Source organism: Gnatocerus cornutus, chromosome 6, assembly GCF_029298725.1.
Source record: "Gnatocerus cornutus isolate USDA-ARS CGAHR chromosome 6, icGnaCorn1.1, whole genome shotgun sequence".
Taxonomy (NCBI): domain Eukaryota; kingdom Metazoa; phylum Arthropoda; class Insecta; order Coleoptera; family Tenebrionidae; genus Gnatocerus; species Gnatocerus cornutus.
The window spans coordinates 7030609-7048455 of NC_142238.1; the positions used below are offsets into that span (position 1 = coordinate 7030609).

General features: G+C 35.7%; 7 protein-coding genes across 7 annotated transcripts; 2 read left to right on the top strand and 5 right to left on the bottom strand.

The window, feature by feature from the left end:
• Nucleotides 1-2: 2 nt before the first annotated feature.
• LOC148172498 (uncharacterized) lies at nucleotides 3-1947 on the top strand. Its single transcript, XM_088039773.1, has 5 exons — nucleotides 3-126; nucleotides 179-580; nucleotides 666-725; nucleotides 771-1234; nucleotides 1343-1947. The coding sequence occupies exons 2-5, from the start codon at nucleotides 190-192 to the stop codon at nucleotides 1664-1666; spliced, it is 1239 nt and encodes a 412-aa protein (XP_087895899.1). The 5' UTR covers nucleotides 3-126; nucleotides 179-189; the 3' UTR covers nucleotides 1667-1947.
• LOC148172499 (putative MFS-type transporter C09D4.1) lies at nucleotides 1814-3848 on the bottom strand. The gene is made up of 7 exons (XM_088039637.1): nucleotides 3484-3848; nucleotides 3249-3434; nucleotides 3021-3201; nucleotides 2790-2980; nucleotides 2423-2526; nucleotides 2268-2378; nucleotides 1814-2219 (listed from the first exon to the last, which is right to left on the bottom strand). Exons 1-7 carry the CDS (start codon nucleotides 3754-3756, stop codon nucleotides 1952-1954), a joined length of 1314 nt encoding a protein of 437 aa, XP_087895763.1. The 5' UTR covers nucleotides 3757-3848; the 3' UTR covers nucleotides 1814-1951.
• Nucleotides 3849-3916: 68 nt separating this feature from the next.
• LOC148172500 (uncharacterized) lies at nucleotides 3917-7791 on the bottom strand. The gene is made up of 3 exons (XM_088039551.1): nucleotides 7681-7791; nucleotides 7565-7632; nucleotides 3917-7509 (listed from the first exon to the last, which is right to left on the bottom strand). The coding sequence occupies exon 3, from the start codon at nucleotides 7489-7491 to the stop codon at nucleotides 4015-4017; it is 3477 nt and encodes a 1158-aa protein (XP_087895677.1). The 5' UTR covers nucleotides 7492-7509; nucleotides 7565-7632; nucleotides 7681-7791; the 3' UTR covers nucleotides 3917-4014.
• A 135-nt stretch (nucleotides 7792-7926) lies between these two features.
• Smu1 (Smu1 spliceosomal factor) lies at nucleotides 7927-10251 on the bottom strand. The gene is made up of 9 exons (XM_088039577.1): nucleotides 10036-10251; nucleotides 9770-9980; nucleotides 9611-9725; nucleotides 9145-9563; nucleotides 8864-9087; nucleotides 8708-8809; nucleotides 8479-8662; nucleotides 8276-8428; nucleotides 7927-8227 (listed from the first exon to the last, which is right to left on the bottom strand). Exons 1-9 carry the CDS (start codon nucleotides 10059-10061, stop codon nucleotides 8129-8131), a joined length of 1533 nt encoding a protein of 510 aa, XP_087895703.1. The 5' UTR covers nucleotides 10062-10251; the 3' UTR covers nucleotides 7927-8128.
• Nucleotides 10252-10343: 92 nt separating this feature from the next.
• LOC148172502 (uncharacterized) lies at nucleotides 10344-12671 on the top strand. Its single transcript, XM_088039574.1, has 8 exons — nucleotides 10344-10708; nucleotides 10756-11062; nucleotides 11112-11297; nucleotides 11352-11530; nucleotides 11581-11917; nucleotides 11973-12101; nucleotides 12152-12336; nucleotides 12387-12671. Exons 1-8 carry the CDS (start codon nucleotides 10601-10603, stop codon nucleotides 12582-12584), a joined length of 1629 nt encoding a protein of 542 aa, XP_087895700.1. The 5' UTR covers nucleotides 10344-10600; the 3' UTR covers nucleotides 12585-12671.
• Nucleotides 12606-17704, bottom strand: LOC148172503 (engulfment and cell motility protein 1-like). The gene is made up of 12 exons (XM_088039570.1): nucleotides 17308-17704; nucleotides 16991-17250; nucleotides 16695-16945; nucleotides 14256-14426; nucleotides 14073-14206; nucleotides 13933-14023; nucleotides 13689-13881; nucleotides 13516-13635; nucleotides 13313-13468; nucleotides 13102-13268; nucleotides 12932-13050; nucleotides 12606-12879 (listed from the first exon to the last, which is right to left on the bottom strand). Exons 1-12 carry the CDS (start codon nucleotides 17615-17617, stop codon nucleotides 12689-12691), a joined length of 2163 nt encoding a protein of 720 aa, XP_087895696.1. The 5' UTR covers nucleotides 17618-17704; the 3' UTR covers nucleotides 12606-12688.
• On the bottom strand, nucleotides 14505-15965 carry VhaPPA1-1 (Vacuolar H[+] ATPase PPA1 subunit 1). The gene is made up of 3 exons (XM_088039626.1): nucleotides 15697-15965; nucleotides 15504-15638; nucleotides 14505-15453 (listed from the first exon to the last, which is right to left on the bottom strand). The coding sequence occupies exon 3, from the start codon at nucleotides 15436-15438 to the stop codon at nucleotides 14809-14811; it is 630 nt and encodes a 209-aa protein (XP_087895752.1). The 5' UTR covers nucleotides 15439-15453; nucleotides 15504-15638; nucleotides 15697-15965; the 3' UTR covers nucleotides 14505-14808.
• Nucleotides 17705-17847: the final 143 nt, after the last annotated feature.

Consider the following 17847-nt stretch of genomic DNA (forward strand, 5'->3'; position numbering starts at 1 on the left):
AAAGTCACTAGATTTGTGTTGGTATGTATAAGCAAGATGGCGTCAACTGAAATGACCTTGAACACCACACTCCGTTTTAGGTTAGAGCGCTCAACATTTTTTTTTGTATTTATCCACACTACTTTCGTAAGTTTAATTTATTATTGCCATAATTTGTTTAGACTTTTCTCATTAACAGGTGTTGACAAAATGGAATTTCTTTGTTTTATGAACACAGATAGTTTCACCCAAAAACAAAATAATTCATCTCCTCTTATTTCCCGGACGATAAATAATGAGAGGTCAACTTGTTTAGACCTTCCACACTTTATCTGTGAGAGAGCAGATGTGGAAAAATACATTTGCAAAGAATGTGAATTTACAACAGATATGGCGGTATTTTTCAAAAATCATATTCAAGAATCCCACACAGAAAGTCAAAATCCAAAAGAAAACAAGAAATTGGGGTTTAGAACACAAAGCTATATCTGCAAGAACTGCGATTTTGAAACCTACTTTATCCTGAGATGGTTAAGACACATTTTAATTAAATGTTCAAGAAAACAAGAAATAACTCAACCTTCACATCACAGTACTGTTTAAACTGAGTGGTTTAAGTGTGTTCACTGTGACTACAAAGTCAAAAAGAAAAGTTTTTTGAACAGACACAAATTATTCAAACACAGATTCAAAGGATATTAAATGGTTATACTGTGATCAGTGTGACTTTAAAGCAAAGTCAAACAGTAATCTGAAAGCCCACAAAACGTACAAGCATACGACAGTGTAAGAATTTAAGTGGTTTAACTGTGATCAGTGTGAACATAAAGTCAAATCAAAAGGCGAAGTGAAAAGACACATAATGTACAATCATTCGGACGAGAAAGATATCAACTGGTTTCAATGTGATCACTGCCCCCATAGAACAAAACGAAGAGACCAGTTGAAGCGGCATGAAATCATCAAACATTTGGATGCAAACGACATTGTTTGGGTTGAAAGTGATCAATGCGACTACAGAGCGCAAACAACTACAAAACTGAAAAGACACAAAATGTCCAAACACACAAACGATTTAATCATTTACATATGTGATCAATGCGACTACTCAACGAAAAGAAAAAACTACTTGACCAAAAATAAGACGTTCACCCACGGAGACGCTACCTGGTTTGAATGTGACCAGTGCGACTATCGCGCTAAATGGAAATATCACATAAAAAATCACAAACTCTTCAAACATGCTCACGACATTTTCTGATTTGATTGTGATCAATGTGAATACCGAGCGAAAACAAACACATATGTCAAAAAACATAAATTTAACAAGCACACAGATTTAAGCGAAATTGAGTGGTTTCAGTGTAACCATTGCAAGTACAACACTAAAAAAAAGTTGACCAAACACGCAAATCCGGACGACATTAAATGGCTTCAATGTGATCACTGCGACTACAGATCAAGAACCAAAGCAGTATTAAAAAGGCACATTATATGCAAACATGAGACTGTACGCGATGTTAACTGGTTTAAATGTGATCAGTGCGATACAAAAAGTAAAATTTGCGAACATGTTATGGCGGGGAGTATTCACTGGTTTAAATGTGATAAATGTGAGTTTGGGACAAAACGTAAGGATTCTTTGAAGAAACACAAAAAAGCGAAACATGCGGAGGTGGACAGGTGATATTAATACAAGGAAAAGGACGTTGATGTAATTTAGAAAAAGTTTATATTCGTGCAAGATGATAAATGGATTAGAAAGGAATTACGTGTTATTGGGGGTTCTTGTGGGATTTCACAAAAACAAAGGAGGAATCATAATTGTTTAATATTGGCATTATTTAGTCATTTTCTTTATTGGATTAATTCGGTTTATCTTTAATTTAATTACAGATAACCATTGTTGAAATTCTTGTTTGTGGGATTAAAATACTTATTTAAGCTGTAATAAACGACGCTAAATTTAATGTTATTTTCTTTTTAAAACGTTTTGACGTTTTGTCCTACTCGATATCATTGCAGTAAGTACAGTACCAATAAAAAGAAAGAATGCCATACTACCTAAAGCCCAAAAACACCCTACTCTTGGTAGAAGCCACCCTAAAAGTATCGTAAAAACAACACCTAAAGTTTGGGTCATTGAAATTAAGATTCCAGAACTAGTACTTTCTGGTTCTGGGTAAGTCAGCTCAATTGCTTGTTCCAAGCCGACAGGCATGTAGGCGTTGATAAATAATCTGAAAATTGTAAGATAACAACATAATTATAACTTAATTTTCATTTACCCCACTAATGCTCCAGATAAATAAACGAGTACTTTCGATTGAAAGCGTAAGGAATACATGAAAGCTACCACGGAAAGAAAAGACGCAAAATAAAGGAGAAATGTCACAGTTCTAAAAAAATATTTTTATGAAAAATATTTCAAAAAAAAACTTACTTATAGGCATGTGTTTTATCTAAAATATAACCAAATATGATAGCTCCTATCATTCCAAGAACTATCATAATTAAACCGATGCGACCAGCGTCCTCTCCAGATTCCTGGAATAAAAATGTATTCATATTTCTTTCTTTTCTTTTTGTTCAAGTTCAAGTACATAAATGTGACGTTGATGGTTACCTAAATGGCGTTAATAATATGGAGCTAAATACGTCTAATTTTTAATGTATTTGCTGATTAAACACAAGTCACACTTCAATTACAATGCGGGCTTATTAAACTTTTTTAAACAAAAATTATATGACTGTATAATTAATATTTAACTCTTTTCAATCGGAGAAACCCTAAAAATCCATAAACTTACCTCAAAATTAGCCGACATGAATTGGTTTAGCAGAGTGGAAATCGACACAAAAACTCCAATATTAATCCCATACGCTATTGCATGAAAATTAAAACTTCTATCAGCAAGCAACTTCTTCAAACTCTTCATGAAGTTTTCTTCACATTCATGTTCTGTTTCCCTCGGAGACGTCGGCGGAGAAGCTGGAAAATCTTTCCAAAAAAAATCAAGTTTTCTCGGTTTGTTTCTTACATAGAAGTATGACTACTGTAATAACGGCGGTGAAAATAGCCATACTATAAACCAAACTTCCAAACTCCCGTTCAATTTTTTCAACCTGCTCATGGTTCTTGATAACCATCGGAGGAACCATGAGACCTATAGCTTGACCCAACTGGGTTCCAAATACACCCAAAGCGCAAGCTAGAGATACCTTAAACATGTCAGATATAAAATTTCAATGAAAATAGTTCAATGTACTTCTGTTGAGCCAAACCAAACTGCTGCAATTCGAGGTGGAAGCGCTAAAATGAACACTTGCATTGAAGACAGAATTGTTTGGCAGAAATAAGTTACCCAAATTCCATTTCTAGATACTGAAAAGATTTTCAGAATGGTACCGATTGCGGTTCCTAAGACGCCTATCAAAGCAATCTGACGTAAGTTCTAAAAATATTTTATAATAAAATACCAAAGGACGCTTCATAATAGTTACTAATTTCTCCATAAGAAAAGACGCTGGTATTACCATGGGCATGTAGAGTGCCATATAAATTATAGAAGTCACATCTACAGCCACAAAACTTACACTGTAAAATCTCACGATAACGTCCGCTATAATTGCGTATTCAAACCACTGAAAGGCGTTGATTGCGGCATATAAAATGTATAAAACAAGAATTATCCATCTTCGCTTGTATAGTTTGATCGGCGAAGAACGGCCAACTACAAGACAAGAAGAGTTGGAAACTGCCTCCACCGAATTCATTGTCACAACTAAGCCCGAGAATCTCAATTGTACCTAGCTATTGTGGCGCAATTATCTTGTATTTACAAAAACGATTAACGAGTACAAACCTTAACTTCTTTTACATCGGGTTTAAAAAAATTATATTTCGGTATTATCGTAATCTTGAAAAACCACAGTATAAGCATGAAACGTTTAATAAAAATTGGGTTGGTGTTATGTAACAAAATAAAAACAGCTCCAATATTGACAATGTATTAATACATTTGGTTTTAGAAATTAATCACTTTCATGTTTAGGCGTCTTAAAATAGTCTTTAAATTTACAATGCAAATTGATTTGCACCCCCACATTATCAACCTGTTCAATGAGTCCAAGAACTTTTCGGAACACTAAAGTCTCCGATTCACCATTAGGACGTGAAATAACATATAGCAGTAACATCGCTACGGCAGCACTGGAACGCTGTTTAATAATTTCGTAGTAAAAATCATTTTTTGTCATATCGGTCGACAAGAAATATCGCAAATTTGTCTCCAATTCTCTGGAAAACAATTGAATAGTACTTTCACCGTACTTAGAGGTCGTGTCTTCAAAAAACGTAAGAATCCTTTCAGTGACATTTGGAATAAACACACCTTTAAAAGGATGTTCAATGTGAAGTTTTAAAAAGAAGCATCTGATGTAGTGATGAAAATGTTCAACCACCGTCGCTTTCTTTTCGTAATAGTCCACAAATGGTTGGAAGGAACTCAAATCGTCGTTCTTTGTCATGATTTTAGCGTGCCACTCTCCGAGAAAATTAAACACTTGTTTTTCTTGACACTGGTCGGTTATGTTGAAAATTGTGGTGTATATGACTTCTTTTTCGTCTTTGGCGCATAATAGATTAAAGATGAAGCTTGATATTGACAAGTTTTGCTCAGTCATAAAGTGTTGTTGGATGATTTTTATCCCAAATTCAAGACTCATCGTTCGGGCCACCTCCCCTTGCACATATTGAAGAAGTTTATTCTTCAGCGGAGCCAACTTCTCCCATATATCAATAGTTTTTTCAAGATGGTTCCATGCGGCTTCGATAAATTCCGATTTGTATTTCTGGGGAATTTTCTCCAAATAATCCACAAATTCGTTCATGGATTCATCATCAGCTTTCCCGATGAATTGCATGTTCATTTTGACCAACTGAAAGAATGAATCCAATGGATTTTTCACGAAGTATTTGATGGTAGCAGAAAACATGTGCTTTTGCAAGGACTGAACATCTTCCTGTTGGTTCAACAGTTGGAGGGTCTTCTCAACAGCAGGTAACGTGCCCAACTCGCAAGTCAGAAACAAAGCGTGTTTTCTCACCGACACCGCTTTCTTCGATATAAAGTCCAAGTGTTTCGTCAACTCGTTTTCTGGTGCATGGTACAAAAGACTGTACAATGAAGGTAGGGCATATTTGAAGTAATCTCCGCCACAATAGCGAAGCAATGACGGCAGAAGTTGATAACTCCTTGTATTTTTAAACGCCGCAGCTATAGCGATCTGTAAATTATACAATCGCACTTCTTTCTCGTTACTTAGGTCGAGTTTTTTCTTCTCGGGCTTGAAAGAATCAGCTAAGGAGGCGAAATCTTTCGGTTCCATCAAAACCGATAAGCATGGGACAAGTTTTGGTTTCATTTCCAAATAGCTCTCGTCATGGAGTTTCTGAAGACAGTTTTGAGTCGCCATGGTGTCTAGTTTTAAGTGAGAATACTTCTTGATAAAATGCAACATGCGAAGAAAAGTTGTGTTCGTTTGACTGTTGGTCAAAATTTTGACAATGGTATCAAGCTGGGCAATGACAATCGTCGGGTCATACTTTAAAAACCATCCGATGTCTTTCAAGTTAGCTTCACCTCGCTTCCAGTAGGCTTGCAAGTACTCCTCTCGCTGGGCGTTATTTTCCGTTGTGAAGATCTTGGCACGGAAGTGTTGGTTTACTTTGTAGTATTGGTGGTAATAGTGTACATTATGAATGATGTGGTTAAAAGTTTTCAAGAGATTCGGGAAGTCATAAAACGACAACTTTTCACTGTTGACTCCATTCCAGTTATCAATCTCTTTGATCAAGTTATAATTGAAATTAATATCCTTACTCTCGGTACCGTTTTTGGCCAGTTTATTGATTGAATGAAGAAAAAAATGCTTCCCAAAATCTCTATCAAAGTTTCGATAACTGGGAAATACACCGTGCGTCGATACATACTCCGTGATTAAATCATCAATAGATTTTCCTTTCTTAAACAAATATTCCAAGTAGCGAAGCTTCTGTTCGTCGGAAGTACCTTTGCTGAAACAGGCCAAAGGAAGAGTCTGTATTTTTTGATACGTCGTCTCATCTTTGTTAAATTTCAAGGTGTATATGGTCATCAACTCGTTCAAGCAGTTCCACATTTCGTCAGTAAAACGTTTGTAACCAAACAACCTTTCAATAGTATTGATGAAAACTAGATGTGTACTAACGTCTTCATTCTTGTGACGGTGACAAAAGTACTTCATAACAACCAAAAGAGAGTCGAGGTCATCATTTTCGTAACAAGTCTCTACGAGGTATTTAATAAGAGTCTGTCTCTCAGAAATCCCTGAGGTTACATTGATTTTATCTTTGATAATTTGAATGGCTTCTTCAGGAAGTAGGTACTTAAGGTAATCATCCCGGCCTTGATTGACTCTGGTTTTCGCCAGAAGAGCTCGCTCGGATTTGGTTGGAATTATACGTAAAAGATAATCGTTGACTAGTGAGGGATGATCCTGTAGTTTAATATTGTAGTGCTTTTGGAAAATTGTAATAAAAAAACTGTAGTGGTACTTCCGTGGAATACCGGAAAACAAAAGTGTAGTGTTAATGCAAGGTTTAACATTTCCGGGCAAAGCGTTGATGAAGAGTTGCACAGAGTCTTTCCCTAGTTTTCTATACATAGCTGGTACGTTGATAAAACCCACAAATTTACTAGGAGTCTTGATCACTTCTTCTTTTTTCTCCACGACCAGTTTTTTCGTCGTTCGGCGTCCCAGCCGGATTTGAATGTGGTGCCGAGCTGCAAGACGATCATAAAGATACCGGTTCTTATTAAAAAGAAACTTGGTAAAAGTTTGGTGTTTATAATTAAAAACTTGGTTCCCAAGTTCTATGAAGTAAAATGCGACAAGTTCCGGATCTTTCTCGTACAAAATCCTCAACTGTGTTGATGTTAGTTCCAAATCATAGTCTCTCAAAATGTTTCTTATCTTCGCAGGACCACAACCCGTTATGAACTGTGAAGCTAAGAAAACTCCATAGCGTGCACTAATTCTGTCATAAACTATCTCAAATTTTGCGGTTTCCATGTATCTGCTCAATTTTCTGAGTATTTTCATGCGGACTATGAAAGACATTGATGGTAAAATCTCTTCGACGAGTTCTTCAGGGGACGTATCATTGAAAGCATCTTTGAAGAACCAAATTTGTTTGGCGATTTTGCTTATAAAGACGTTGTCTCCAGTTCTCAGCACTTCGAGAAGCTCCTTGGTTCTTTTGAAGTAGATGAGGAAATCCAGTCGGAATAACGTCTCTTGATAAGAGCATGGTTGTAAATTCACTGATATTGAATCCAAGGCGACTGGGTTATTTTTCAAGTCGGCATTTTCATGTAAGAGTTTGTAGAAGTTTTTTTTGCGTTCTGCCAAAGTTGTGCCTTGGATCGTTCGAAATTTGTGTAAAAAATCGTCGGCGATTGTTGCCATTTTGGGGGGTATTTACGTCTACGTTAAAATATGAAATTAATGGGAATTTGGAGGTTAAGTTTAATTTAATTACCTTATTTTCGAAGGAGTCTCAGGCTCTCAGGAGGGAATTATTGTGGCGAACAGGAGCTGAGAACTAAACTGAAAACAAACTGTAAATCGTGCATAAAAAGGGTACAAAAAATTTACCTGAACCAACAATAACAAGGAAATATGTATGCGAAAGAATGTCGTGTGACTCATCAATATAAAATTAAATGACCTTCAGAACCATACAGTACAACACGCAGGAATCTGTGGATTAGGATCATGCATTTATCGGCTTTAAAATTATTAAGTGGTACCGAGTCGATAGCCAAGATCTTATCTAATCAATTTGTTTTTATTGAACGTGGATGTAGGATAATCATAACGATAAGGTTGAGAATAAAAAAATTCTTGCAATTTTTTTCTCTATAATTACGATTTTTTGCTTGCTGGCAACCTGGAATAAAAAAAGGGGATATAATGATGCAACGCGTACATTCAGGCGCTTAATGGTTTGAATGTGATCATTGCGACTATTGGATTCACATAATTGTCGCAAAAATAATAAGAATACCTCGTCTTTCACTGTTTAATTCTTGTTACAATAAAATTACGGCTTCCACAATCTCACGAGTCCGTCTTCACTGTATGAACATATCAAATTTTGATGAGGATGATGAGCGATACCAATAACATCCTTTTCGTGAATCTGCAACACGATTTTCACCAATTAATCAATAGCTCTTTTCAAACTTACATTCAATGTTCTTTCCAATTTTCCAGAGTTTGTCGAAAAACAATACAACACCAAATCCTCGCCCACGCAAAAAACCCAGTCGCCTCTTGGAGATACAGTGGAACAAACGAAGTCGCCACCCTCTCGTTTACCACTTGAAAAAGACCTGACAATCTAGGAAGATTTTATTACATAAATTAGAAAAACGGTTGATTCAAGCGAACCTGTCCCTGGAGATTCATGATAACAACGGTGTTACTGCGATTGCAAACTACAAAATGCTCGGGATTTTTTGCAAAGTTGTGAATGTTGTTGACTGTGGTATCTCCTGCTCCTAATGTTTTGAAAGTGTTGATACATTCAGCGGCGCGGATACTCCAGACTTTAATAGTACCATCAGAAGAGGCACTAAAAGCGAATGATTTAAATATTCCAACCCTCGAATAATTTTACCTCAAAATATTATGACCGTCTTGTGTAAATATCACTTCGTTAACGAAAGAAGTGTGACCGCGGAATTCTTTCAGGATTTTTCCTGATTTTAGTCCATGGAGCCTTAAAAACAAACGTTTAATTGACAAGTGGGCTAATAACGGTGATCCACTTTACCTAATGCTGTGGTCAAATGAAGCACTAAGAACTTGACTGTTATCTCTAGAGAATTGTAAACAAGTGATTCCTTTAGTGTGTGCTTTTTCAATCTTACGCAAACATTGACCAGAACTAATCCGCCATACTTTAACTCGGCCAGTTTGAGAGCCCGTTACCAGCATTTCGCTGTCACGAGAGAAAGCCATGCACAAAACGGCATGTTCCATCATCATGAAATTTTCCTGCGAAAAAAAGGAATATTTAGCACCTAAATAACGCGTTTTTGTCATTTTTCATACTTGTGCTTGATACTTCAAATCCTTCCTGATTTTTCCGGTGGTAAAGTTCCAAACTTCAATAATCCCATCAATACTCCCAGTGACCAAATACTGACCATCTGGTGAAAACCGTGCGCATTCCACATGAGATTTCTGACCAAACTTGATCTGTTTGGCCATTTGTGTAGGAAACTGCTCATCTTCCTGGTCTCTAATCGCAGCTTTGCCCCGGAACAAATCTATGGTTGTTCCTGGAGGTAACAACCCTTGGTGTTGTTGCCATTTTAGGGCTTGTCCAAGCAAAGCTAAAAGACGTGAAGATGGTACAACTGAAACTTCGCCAGATAGGGCGTGTGCAATCGCAGCTCGACGCTTTTCTTTACTACCACCATCTGGATAAGCTTCTCTTGGATCAAAGTAAGAACGTGCAAGTAGGTTTTCTAAAATTTATCCGGTTAATCGTCGATTTTAAGAATGTTTAATTTACCCAAGTGTATGTAACGTTCAGGCTCGTTTTGTTTCATCATTATCATAGGATCTGTTTGTCTCAGTAAAGAGCGGGCTGCACCTAACTCTCGCAATTCAATGAGCTCTAAAACAATCTACAATACCTTTATAAGAGTATTTACTGAGTTTTTCAACGTACCTGTTCATATAAATCAATCAATTTCTTATCAGGGAGTTTCAAAGACTGAATGGCTTTCAAAACCGTGTCCCAATGACCATTGTTTATGTCGGCACAAAAACCATCAACGCTATCCACCGTGTTTAAAGTAACGCCAGTCTCTTCTTGCAATGTGTGAAGAGTTCGTAACAAATTTGATTCTTTTAAATATTGCTGGATTAGACGAATCACGCTAAAATTTAGACCATAAATTTCGGACAGGAATTGTTAGGTTATGTCGGACTTACTCTGCCGATTCGATTTCAATCGACATTTTATTAAACTTTGTAAATACACGTAGGTAAAAAAATGTTAAGAATTAATACTTCTATTCACTAATTTATAAAACGAGAGATATTTTAACATGCAGGGGGCGATATTTGACATCAAAACAAAGTTTGACAGATTGGTATAATTTGACAGTTAACAATGTCAAAATTTTCTATAGCTATTAAGGTGGAATCCCACGAGTAAAAAGTGGAAAAAATAATAAATAAGTTTTAAAAAATATGTAGGGCTTCTGTTGATTTACAAGGTTAAATTTAACTTTTACTGAAACAGTAAGATCTTAATAATTTAATGTGTAGAATTTAAAAGTCTTCAACAACTTCAAGCAGTATTCGTGTGGACTTGGCTTTAGGAAAAAACATCCTTGATGACAAGTAAATATAACCCTAAAATATTAAATATTGACTTGGGCTTCGATTTTTTTATTACCCCAAAAAACGCCCCATTAGTGAGTCCTTACAACTCTTATGTAATTGCACACGTTTACATAAAATTATCTTAATCTCAACAATTAATAATTTTAAAATGAAATTGGATAAAATCTGTAGGACTTGTTTACTGGAAAAAGCAGCCCTGAAGCCCCTATTTGGTGCTTGTGTCGCTAACATGTTAATGTCGTGCGCTGCCATTCAGGTATGTCGAAGATTTTTTGTTTTTACCAGTCCCTAACAGTTCTTCAGGTAATTGAAGGTGATGGTCTCCCTGGCCAAATATGCACCCAGTGCCTCCAAATGGTCAATCGCGCTTATAGTTTTAAGCAACAGTGTGAAAAATCTGACGCTTCTTTGAGACAATACGTAAATAGTGTTGGCTTGCAAACAGTTCCTCTTCAAAATGATTCAAACATTATGATTACTGACATGAAAGCAGATCAGTTGTTCAGTAGTAGCGAAGTATTACAACAGTCGTCAATTTTTCAGGACATTTTTAATGATGCTACCTCACATTCTTTAGTTGATAATTTCACAAGTCAGAACGCTAGCACTGGTAAATTAATTTAGCCTGAGCGTTTCAAAACGTGACATTCTGTTTTTAGTTGTTTCTGATTTAGCAGAAACTATGCAGAGTTTACAGACTATAGCAGAGCAGTGCTTGCCTGAAACTTGGGAGACAGATACTCAAATTATGTCCTGCCAGAGCACATCACAAGAAACAACTAATTGTAGTACTTTTGATTTGACTAATTTATATAGGTGCCAATTTTGTGAAGACATTTTTAAAGGTGGAGTGGTACAACAGCACCAAAAATGCTTTATTAATTGATTTATTCTTATAGATGAGTGGAGCCTTGCAGAACACATTAAAATTCACACTGGGCAAAGTAAATACTTCTGTTCAATATGTGGCAAGGGGTGTGCAACACCTCTAATGCTTGATAAGCACATTATGGAACATTCTATAGACAAAAGTAACGCAGAGGAGAAAAAAATGTGTAATACTACCTTCATGTGTAATGTAAATTGAATGTTTTCTTTAACGAGCTGTTAAACAATATTGTTTTTCAGATATGCGACAGAACCTTTAGTGACGAAAAATATTTAAAAAAACATTTAAAAGAAATTCATTTTAGTAATATCGACGATTTGAATGATGAAAGGAAGCATGTTTGTGCGATCTGTAATAAAAGTTATAAACAAAATAAGTTACTGATTATGCATATGAGATCACACACTGGCGAAAGACCTTTAAGTTGCGAAGTGTGTGGGCGAACGTTTGCTTTACCAAGTTCTCTCTATAAACACAGAAATGTTCATGACACGGAAAAAAAATATAATTGCAATATGTGTGGAAAGAAATTTAACCAGTCTTCCAATCTCACGGCTCATTTACGAATACACACAGGTGAGCCTCCGTAAATTAAGCAAACTATGATGGATTAATAAGAGACAATTTTTAGGTGAAAAACCGTACGTCTGTAACATTTGCGGAAAAGCCTGCATTTCCAGTGTAAATCGCGACACTCATATGAGGACACATACCGGAGAAAAACCGTATAAATGTGTTAGATGCAACAATTCTTTTAATAGTTCGTTTAACAAGTGGTTGTTGAGTGTAATTTTAATGTTTACATTTTAGCTAGTACTCAACTAAAAAAACACACACTGAAACACACCGGAGAGAAACCGTATCATTGTTGGCAGTGTGGCAAAGCGTTCCGACAGAAAGAAACTAGAGACACTCATGTGCGGTACCATACTGGAGAACGACCGTATGCTTGCACACTCTGTCCCAAGAAGTACATAGCTGCAAGTCATTTACGGGTAAATTCACGCGTATTTGTTTAGAGTTTCCTCGAGTTTTATTATTTTAGGTGCATATGAAAAACCATAACGATGTGAGAAAGTACCATTGCCATATTTGCATGAAGAAGTTTGTGCAAGCGCGGATTTTAAAAAGTCACATTTTAACGCACACTGGGCAAAAACCGTACTCGTGTGAGTTTTGCGGGAACCAGTTTTCACAGCCTGGATCGTTAAACAATCATATAAAAAACAAACATAAACAATGATAATAAAAAAGAAAGAAGAGCGATTTTATAAGAAGCGGAGTAAAAAGTATATTGTTTGTACAAAACCGTAAAAATAAAACAATTATCCTAACAAATAAATACTTTCATTTAGCTAATCCTCTGGGAACATTAGGTTTTGGTGGTACCGTTGGTTTTATCTCAAATGGATTTCGTGGTATTGGAGGCGGTTTCATTGGTATTGTAACATTTTGAAGTTCCATCAAATGGAGAACTAAATCCATATCCACCAACTGTTTCAATTCGTTTTCATAATAAGAACTACGATTGTCTTTTTCTGAAATAATTAAGTTATTGAGTTGTTGTAGTTGTAAGTCGTTTTAAATTACTCAGCAGTATGTTTAAGGTGTCGCACCAGTAACTAGCCACTTTTGCATCTGCTGCTTTGAAACTGATATACTCTTCGTTCTTAACCACAAGGGCGAAGGCAACTTTGGGATCTTTTATACTAAAAGGAAGGTCTAATGATTCATTCACAATTAATTGTAATATTCTTAACCTATTGTTAACAACGAGACGACACGCCTTTCCTTCAACAATATGTGTGACGTCAGCCAATGCCTTTGATTCAACTTTTCCCGATTGTTTGGTCGCAACATCATAGTCATTGATGAGTATGTGCCTTTCATCACTTGAGAGCCTGGCGTAGAAATTTCCATTGATTTTCTGCAATAGAACATGTATCTAAAATTTTATAAATTAAATTATACTTTTTCATTAAACTTTGGAAACAGCGTTCCATTTTTTGCATAGTGGATTCGTTGCTCGTATATGACTTTTTCGTTTTCTTTAGAAAAGCGTTTTTTCAGGACTTGGACGCTTGGATTTTCTTCGAGGATGTTTTTAAGTTCCTCTTCTTTTTCTTTCTAGAAAACATGGTAAACCAACAGAAACTAGTAATCTAGGAAATTACCTGCCAGATTTCCATGACCGTTTGGTAGCTCGTATTGGTGAATTTCTCTGTCATTTTTTTCATGTCTGTGGGTTTTTCATCTAGGACCAGTCTAATTTGTTTCCTTAAAACATAAGTGACCTAAAAATTCCATCGTATGAAACAACTTGTTGATCTTTGTCAACAATACAAACTTTATTATAATCAAGCAGAGTTGAAGCCTTCATTTCACGTCTAGTTTTTGATAGCAACCACATGGTTCTTGAAAACAATTCGAAGAAAAACGGACTTTTTGATGAACAGGTAAAAATGGTCGGCTGATAACACGTGCTATTTCGGTCGGGTTCTATTCCAATGTGCAGAATTTTTGCCAACATTCTCACAACTCTGAAAAATTGGTTAATATGATTTGTTTTTTCCTTTCCACGTTTTTATTACTTTTCGCTTGATGTCATTATACCCGGTTCATAAATCGCTTCTTCTACCTGTGTCTGATGGAAATTCTTGTAATGGTATTTTTTATAATGCCCTAAATAGAAAAAACGGTTTTATGTAATTATTTAATCATTACAACATACTTAGAGCTTCGATAGTCAATAAACTAGGTCTTATACTCTCATACTCTCCACCTTCTGTCATGGCAGTGCTAGGAACTCTCGTGGAGTACCGCGAGTCTTGGCTATATTTAGACGATATTGACGCCAAAGAAATACTGTAATTTGTGAATTATAATGTGTCAAGTCTAAAGAGAACTGAGGTACCGAACATCATCATATTCCAGCAAGTTCTCTATAGATTTACTTTTGTTTTTGGTGGCTGGCTCGTCAAAATCCATTAAAAGTGTCATTTTCTTTATATCACAATCGAGGGGTTCAAATTCTTGGCAAAAGTCTGTGTCTGGGGCGACAGTGTTCAACGTTTCTGCTAGAAGGCTGTAAAAGAATCATTATCAACAAATATAAAAAACGACAAAGGTGTCATCAGGATAATAAAAACGAAATTGCAAAAAGTGTTTTTTCCTAGTTTTAGTTATTTATTCATATTATGCTACATACTGCAAGTCAACAGTAACAAATATACATTGGAAATAATTACATAAATAACAACAGGTTCCTCACTCAACTTTTGGATAAGATAAAGTCTTTGTGAGAAAGCGTGAAGATGTAAATTTCTATACATGAGATTCATGGATCATAAAATTTCTAAAAGCCCCAATTAAGCCTACTGACTTAAAATAAATCTGAAAATTGTACATATTATATACACAGAAGTTAAGTTTACATGTAGGAGTATAACAATCACACAGTGAAATACTTAAGATGACTTATCTCCCATTGATACTTTGGAAACCATATAAATCCCAACAATTAGACCAAAAAGCCCGATGGCACTGCCGAAAATCTCCACGATCAAGATTTTTACAAACAACGCCGCGTTTGCAGCATCAGCTAGTGCAGCTCCTGATCCAACAATCCCAACAGCAATTCCACAGAATAAATTAACTAATCCAACAGCAACTCCAGCTCCAAACATGAGGTAACCAGCCAGCCAATTTCGCCCTTTTATATCTACACTAGCTGAGGCCTTTGAATATGAGAATTCGTCTAAATATCCAGACAATACTATAGCAGTGATGAGGCCATAAATAGCAACAGCTTCACAGAAAATGACTGAGATTAAATTCTTAGTTTTGATGCGAGGAGCTTTGACGCCGCCACCGATAATACTGACTCCTGTCGTGTGAATACCAACTGCTGCTCCTACCACTGAGAGGGCTACTGATAAGCCTATGCCAATAGTGGCCCACATGTAGGGTGAGGTGTTTTCCAAGAACCAGCCAATGCTGACTCTTTCGCCTTTACCAGTCAGAACATGATACAGAGTTAAAATTGTTACCACTAATCCTGAAGTCCCAACAAACGTGTAACCCAAAATCGCTCGCATTGTGGTGAACGCCCACTGTTATCAACAAATTAATCAAAACAATAAAAATCAGAGCAAATATTTACCTGGAATTAATCCTAACTTAAAATTTTGAGCGCGTTTTTTGTGCTACACAGGTGTGACTTCTGCAGAACTCGGAATCACGAGTTCGCAAGGTAACAATTGAACTCACGTGAGTGCAATACTATTGGAATTGGTATCTGCAATGGTAAAAACAACCCATGGAATATTCGAACCAACAAGCAGACTTTTACTTACGATTTTTTCGTGATGTAATTAACCAAAAAATTGATGAATTAACCAAATAAAGACTGAATTACAGTCAGTATTGACACAACTTCCAAATTTTTACTAGTCGAATTGACAGGAACGTCAATACAAGAAGTTACAGCAAGCGGTCGATAAAGTAGGGAGTTGTAAATGGTAGAGAAACTGAGTTGACCAGTGGCGGCGCATACGTTTAACGCGGTAACTTGACCAACGGGAAAATCCGTGTTGCTGATTAGATAATGGGATTTTCCGGTAATAGTTTCCGGTAAAAAATAAATTAGGAATTGAATGACTTGCGATTTTTTATTTAAAATTGTTCAACTACTTCTTCATTTATGCGTTAAGTTAAAAATCTGTTCTTTTAACATGAAAATAAATGTTAATTAAACTACCTGTTTTGTTTATCGTTATTAAATAGTTGAGTTTAATTAGTGTTTGTCATTTCCAACCATACACAAACGATAAAAAATAAAAGACAATAATACAAACCTATGATAAATGATAGTTATTTTCACTGTTTTGTAATTTTTTAATACAGTGAAGAACAACACCGTTACAAAAAATCTCAAAAGCGACCATAAATCGAATCATTTTTTATTTAATATCTAATTGCAGCTTATCTAAAATATTTCTACGTTATATCCAAATGGAATGAGAATGCAAATTAAAATTTCGATGTTATCTGAATGACTACACTATTTTTTTGTAATTTATCTGTATATTCAGAGACATTTTGAAATCATGTATCAACCTGTAACGGACATTAACAAGGGCAGAAGTGGGGTTTCCAAAAACCGGAGCATCTCATTCATTTTGTCATTAGACAGTTTTAAACAATTATTTTATCTTTCTAAGTTCTAAAGTTGAGGCTGTTTGACAAGTTTTTCTGTATATTGTTGACTCATTGCGTATTAGTTTTATGTTTTATTTAAAAATAAATACCTTGAAGAAGTAAAACCAGTAACAGGTATACTGAATAATCTTACCTGAGCAAATGCGTCTGGTACAAGTACAACTCGTGCGCCATATTTTTCCCAACATTGTTCCGAGCAATGATATGTTTATAAATGGTCTCTTTACATGTCCTGGTATCTATCTCTTTAATCAACTGTTGTCGTTTGTCTCCTTTACAACTCCTGATCAAAGCATTTATGACCAACATAGTACCAAACTGAAGATCTAGTACATTTTTTGCTATCGTGTTCATCAAATCTGTTATTGTCAACTGTCTGATGACCTAAAAACACAGATTTAATTTCGATTTTCGGTATTTTACTAGTACCTCTTCTTTCCACCTTGCAAACTTGCCATCACGAGAACACAAAATTTTATGAATTATCGATAAAGCATACCGTGCTAGCTCCGTATTCTGATTAGTTTTTGCAGTTAGAACTAATTTATCGAAAAATTCTTGTGTTATATCAGAGATGTACAATCTTTGGAATAAGTGCACGATGGCTATAAGACAAGCTGCAGCTTCTTTGCCGTTCAGGTCATTGTTGGTAAAGATGTCTATTATTCTGTGGTGATTGTCGGTTTTTACTAAAACAATTTTTTTCTCAGTCAAATTTTTTCATTAGGAAATTAACCACCACTCACCAATTTCTTTTATAAACTCGGGGTCCACGCTCAATTCATAGAGATCCTCAAAACTCCTTTCTTTATACTCATCGGTGATATGGTCAAAAATCCGCTTAACCAAATGAGTAATCGAATAAACAAGCTTCAAGAAATATCCGTCTTTTGTATCATGAAAAGTTTCTTCAGAAATGTAAATATGCAGTGATTTACCATCGTTTTTACTCAAAAGCTTCAGTCCAAACAGTTGCGGTGTGTACGGCTGAAATAATATGCTCGTCACCTGACATGAAAAGAACGTATCTACCACACCTTTTGAAATAACTCGCATATATCTTTAATGTTTTCTTCTAGAGTTTTACTCATGTTGAGTATATGCAAATTTTTATCGTTAGAATCTAAGTTTTCGACCGAAACTTTCACTGTCGACATTTTTACACTTTTTCACATCTAACACAGAAGGGAAATGTCGTGCAATAACCTTATCTTAGTGATAACAAGTTGGAGTTGTTTGGTTTAATATTGATTATCTTTTAACCGAAAGTAAACGTGATGCAATGT

What these genes read in the sequence shown, in the direction of transcription:
- LOC148172498 (XM_088039773.1), top strand. Translation starts at nt 190, where the DNA reads ATGGAATTTCTTTGTTTTATGAACACAGATAGTTTCACCCAAAAACAA. An exon ending in CTTTAAAGCAAAGTCAAACA is followed by an intron (nt 726 to 770) that starts GTAATCTGAAAG and finishes CGACAGTGTAAG; the next exon opens with AATTTAAGTGGTTTAACTGT. An exon ending in TCAAACATGCTCACGACATT is followed by an intron (nt 1,235 to 1,342) that starts TTCTGATTTGAT and finishes GAGTGGTTTCAG; the next exon opens with TGTAACCATTGCAAGTACAA.
- LOC148172499 (XM_088039637.1), bottom strand. Translation starts at nt 3,756, where the DNA reads ATGAATTCGGTGGAGGCAGTTTCCAACTCTTCTTGTCTTGTAGTTGGC. An exon ending in CTTTTCTTATGGAGAAATTA is followed by an intron (nt 3,435 to 3,483) that starts GTAACTATTATG and finishes AAATATTTTTAG; the next exon opens with AACTTACGTCAGATTGCTTT. An exon ending in TTTGGTTTGGCTCAACAGAA is followed by an intron (nt 3,202 to 3,248) that starts GTACATTGAACT and finishes GACATGTTTAAG; the next exon opens with GTATCTCTAGCTTGCGCTTT.
- LOC148172500 (XM_088039551.1), bottom strand. Translation starts at nt 7,491, where the DNA reads ATGGCAACAATCGCCGACGATTTTTTACACAAATTTCGAACGATCCAA.
- Smu1 (XM_088039577.1), bottom strand. Translation starts at nt 10,061, where the DNA reads ATGTCGATTGAAATCGAATCGGCAGA. An exon ending in ATTTGAAGTATCAAGCACAA is followed by an intron (nt 9,088 to 9,144) that starts GTATGAAAAATG and finishes TTTTTTTCGCAG; the next exon opens with GAAAATTTCATGATGATGGA. An exon ending in GACGGTCATAATATTTTGAG is followed by an intron (nt 8,663 to 8,707) that starts GTAAAATTATTC and finishes ATTCGCTTTTAG; the next exon opens with TGCCTCTTCTGATGGTACTA.
- LOC148172502 (XM_088039574.1), top strand. Translation starts at nt 10,601, where the DNA reads ATGAAATTGGATAAAATCTGTAGGACTTGTTTACTGGAAAAAGCAGCC. An exon ending in AAGTCAGAACGCTAGCACTG is followed by an intron (nt 11,063 to 11,111) that starts GTAAATTAATTT and finishes TTCTGTTTTTAG; the next exon opens with TTGTTTCTGATTTAGCAGAA. An exon ending in TCATTTACGAATACACACAG is followed by an intron (nt 11,918 to 11,972) that starts GTGAGCCTCCGT and finishes GACAATTTTTAG; the next exon opens with GTGAAAAACCGTACGTCTGT.
- VhaPPA1-1 (XM_088039626.1), bottom strand. Translation starts at nt 15,438, where the DNA reads ATGCGAGCGATTTTGGGTTACACGTTTGTTGGGACTTCAGGATTAGTG.
- LOC148172503 (XM_088039570.1), bottom strand. Translation starts at nt 17,617, where the DNA reads ATGCGAGTTATTTCAAAAGGTGTGGTAGATACGTTCTTTTCATGTCAG. An exon ending in CGAGTTTATAAAAGAAATTG is followed by an intron (nt 17,251 to 17,307) that starts GTGAGTGGTGGT and finishes AAATTGTTTTAG; the next exon opens with TAAAAACCGACAATCACCAC. An exon ending in ATTGACTATCGAAGCTCTAA is followed by an intron (nt 14,024 to 14,072) that starts GTATGTTGTAAT and finishes TTTTCTATTTAG; the next exon opens with GGCATTATAAAAAATACCAT.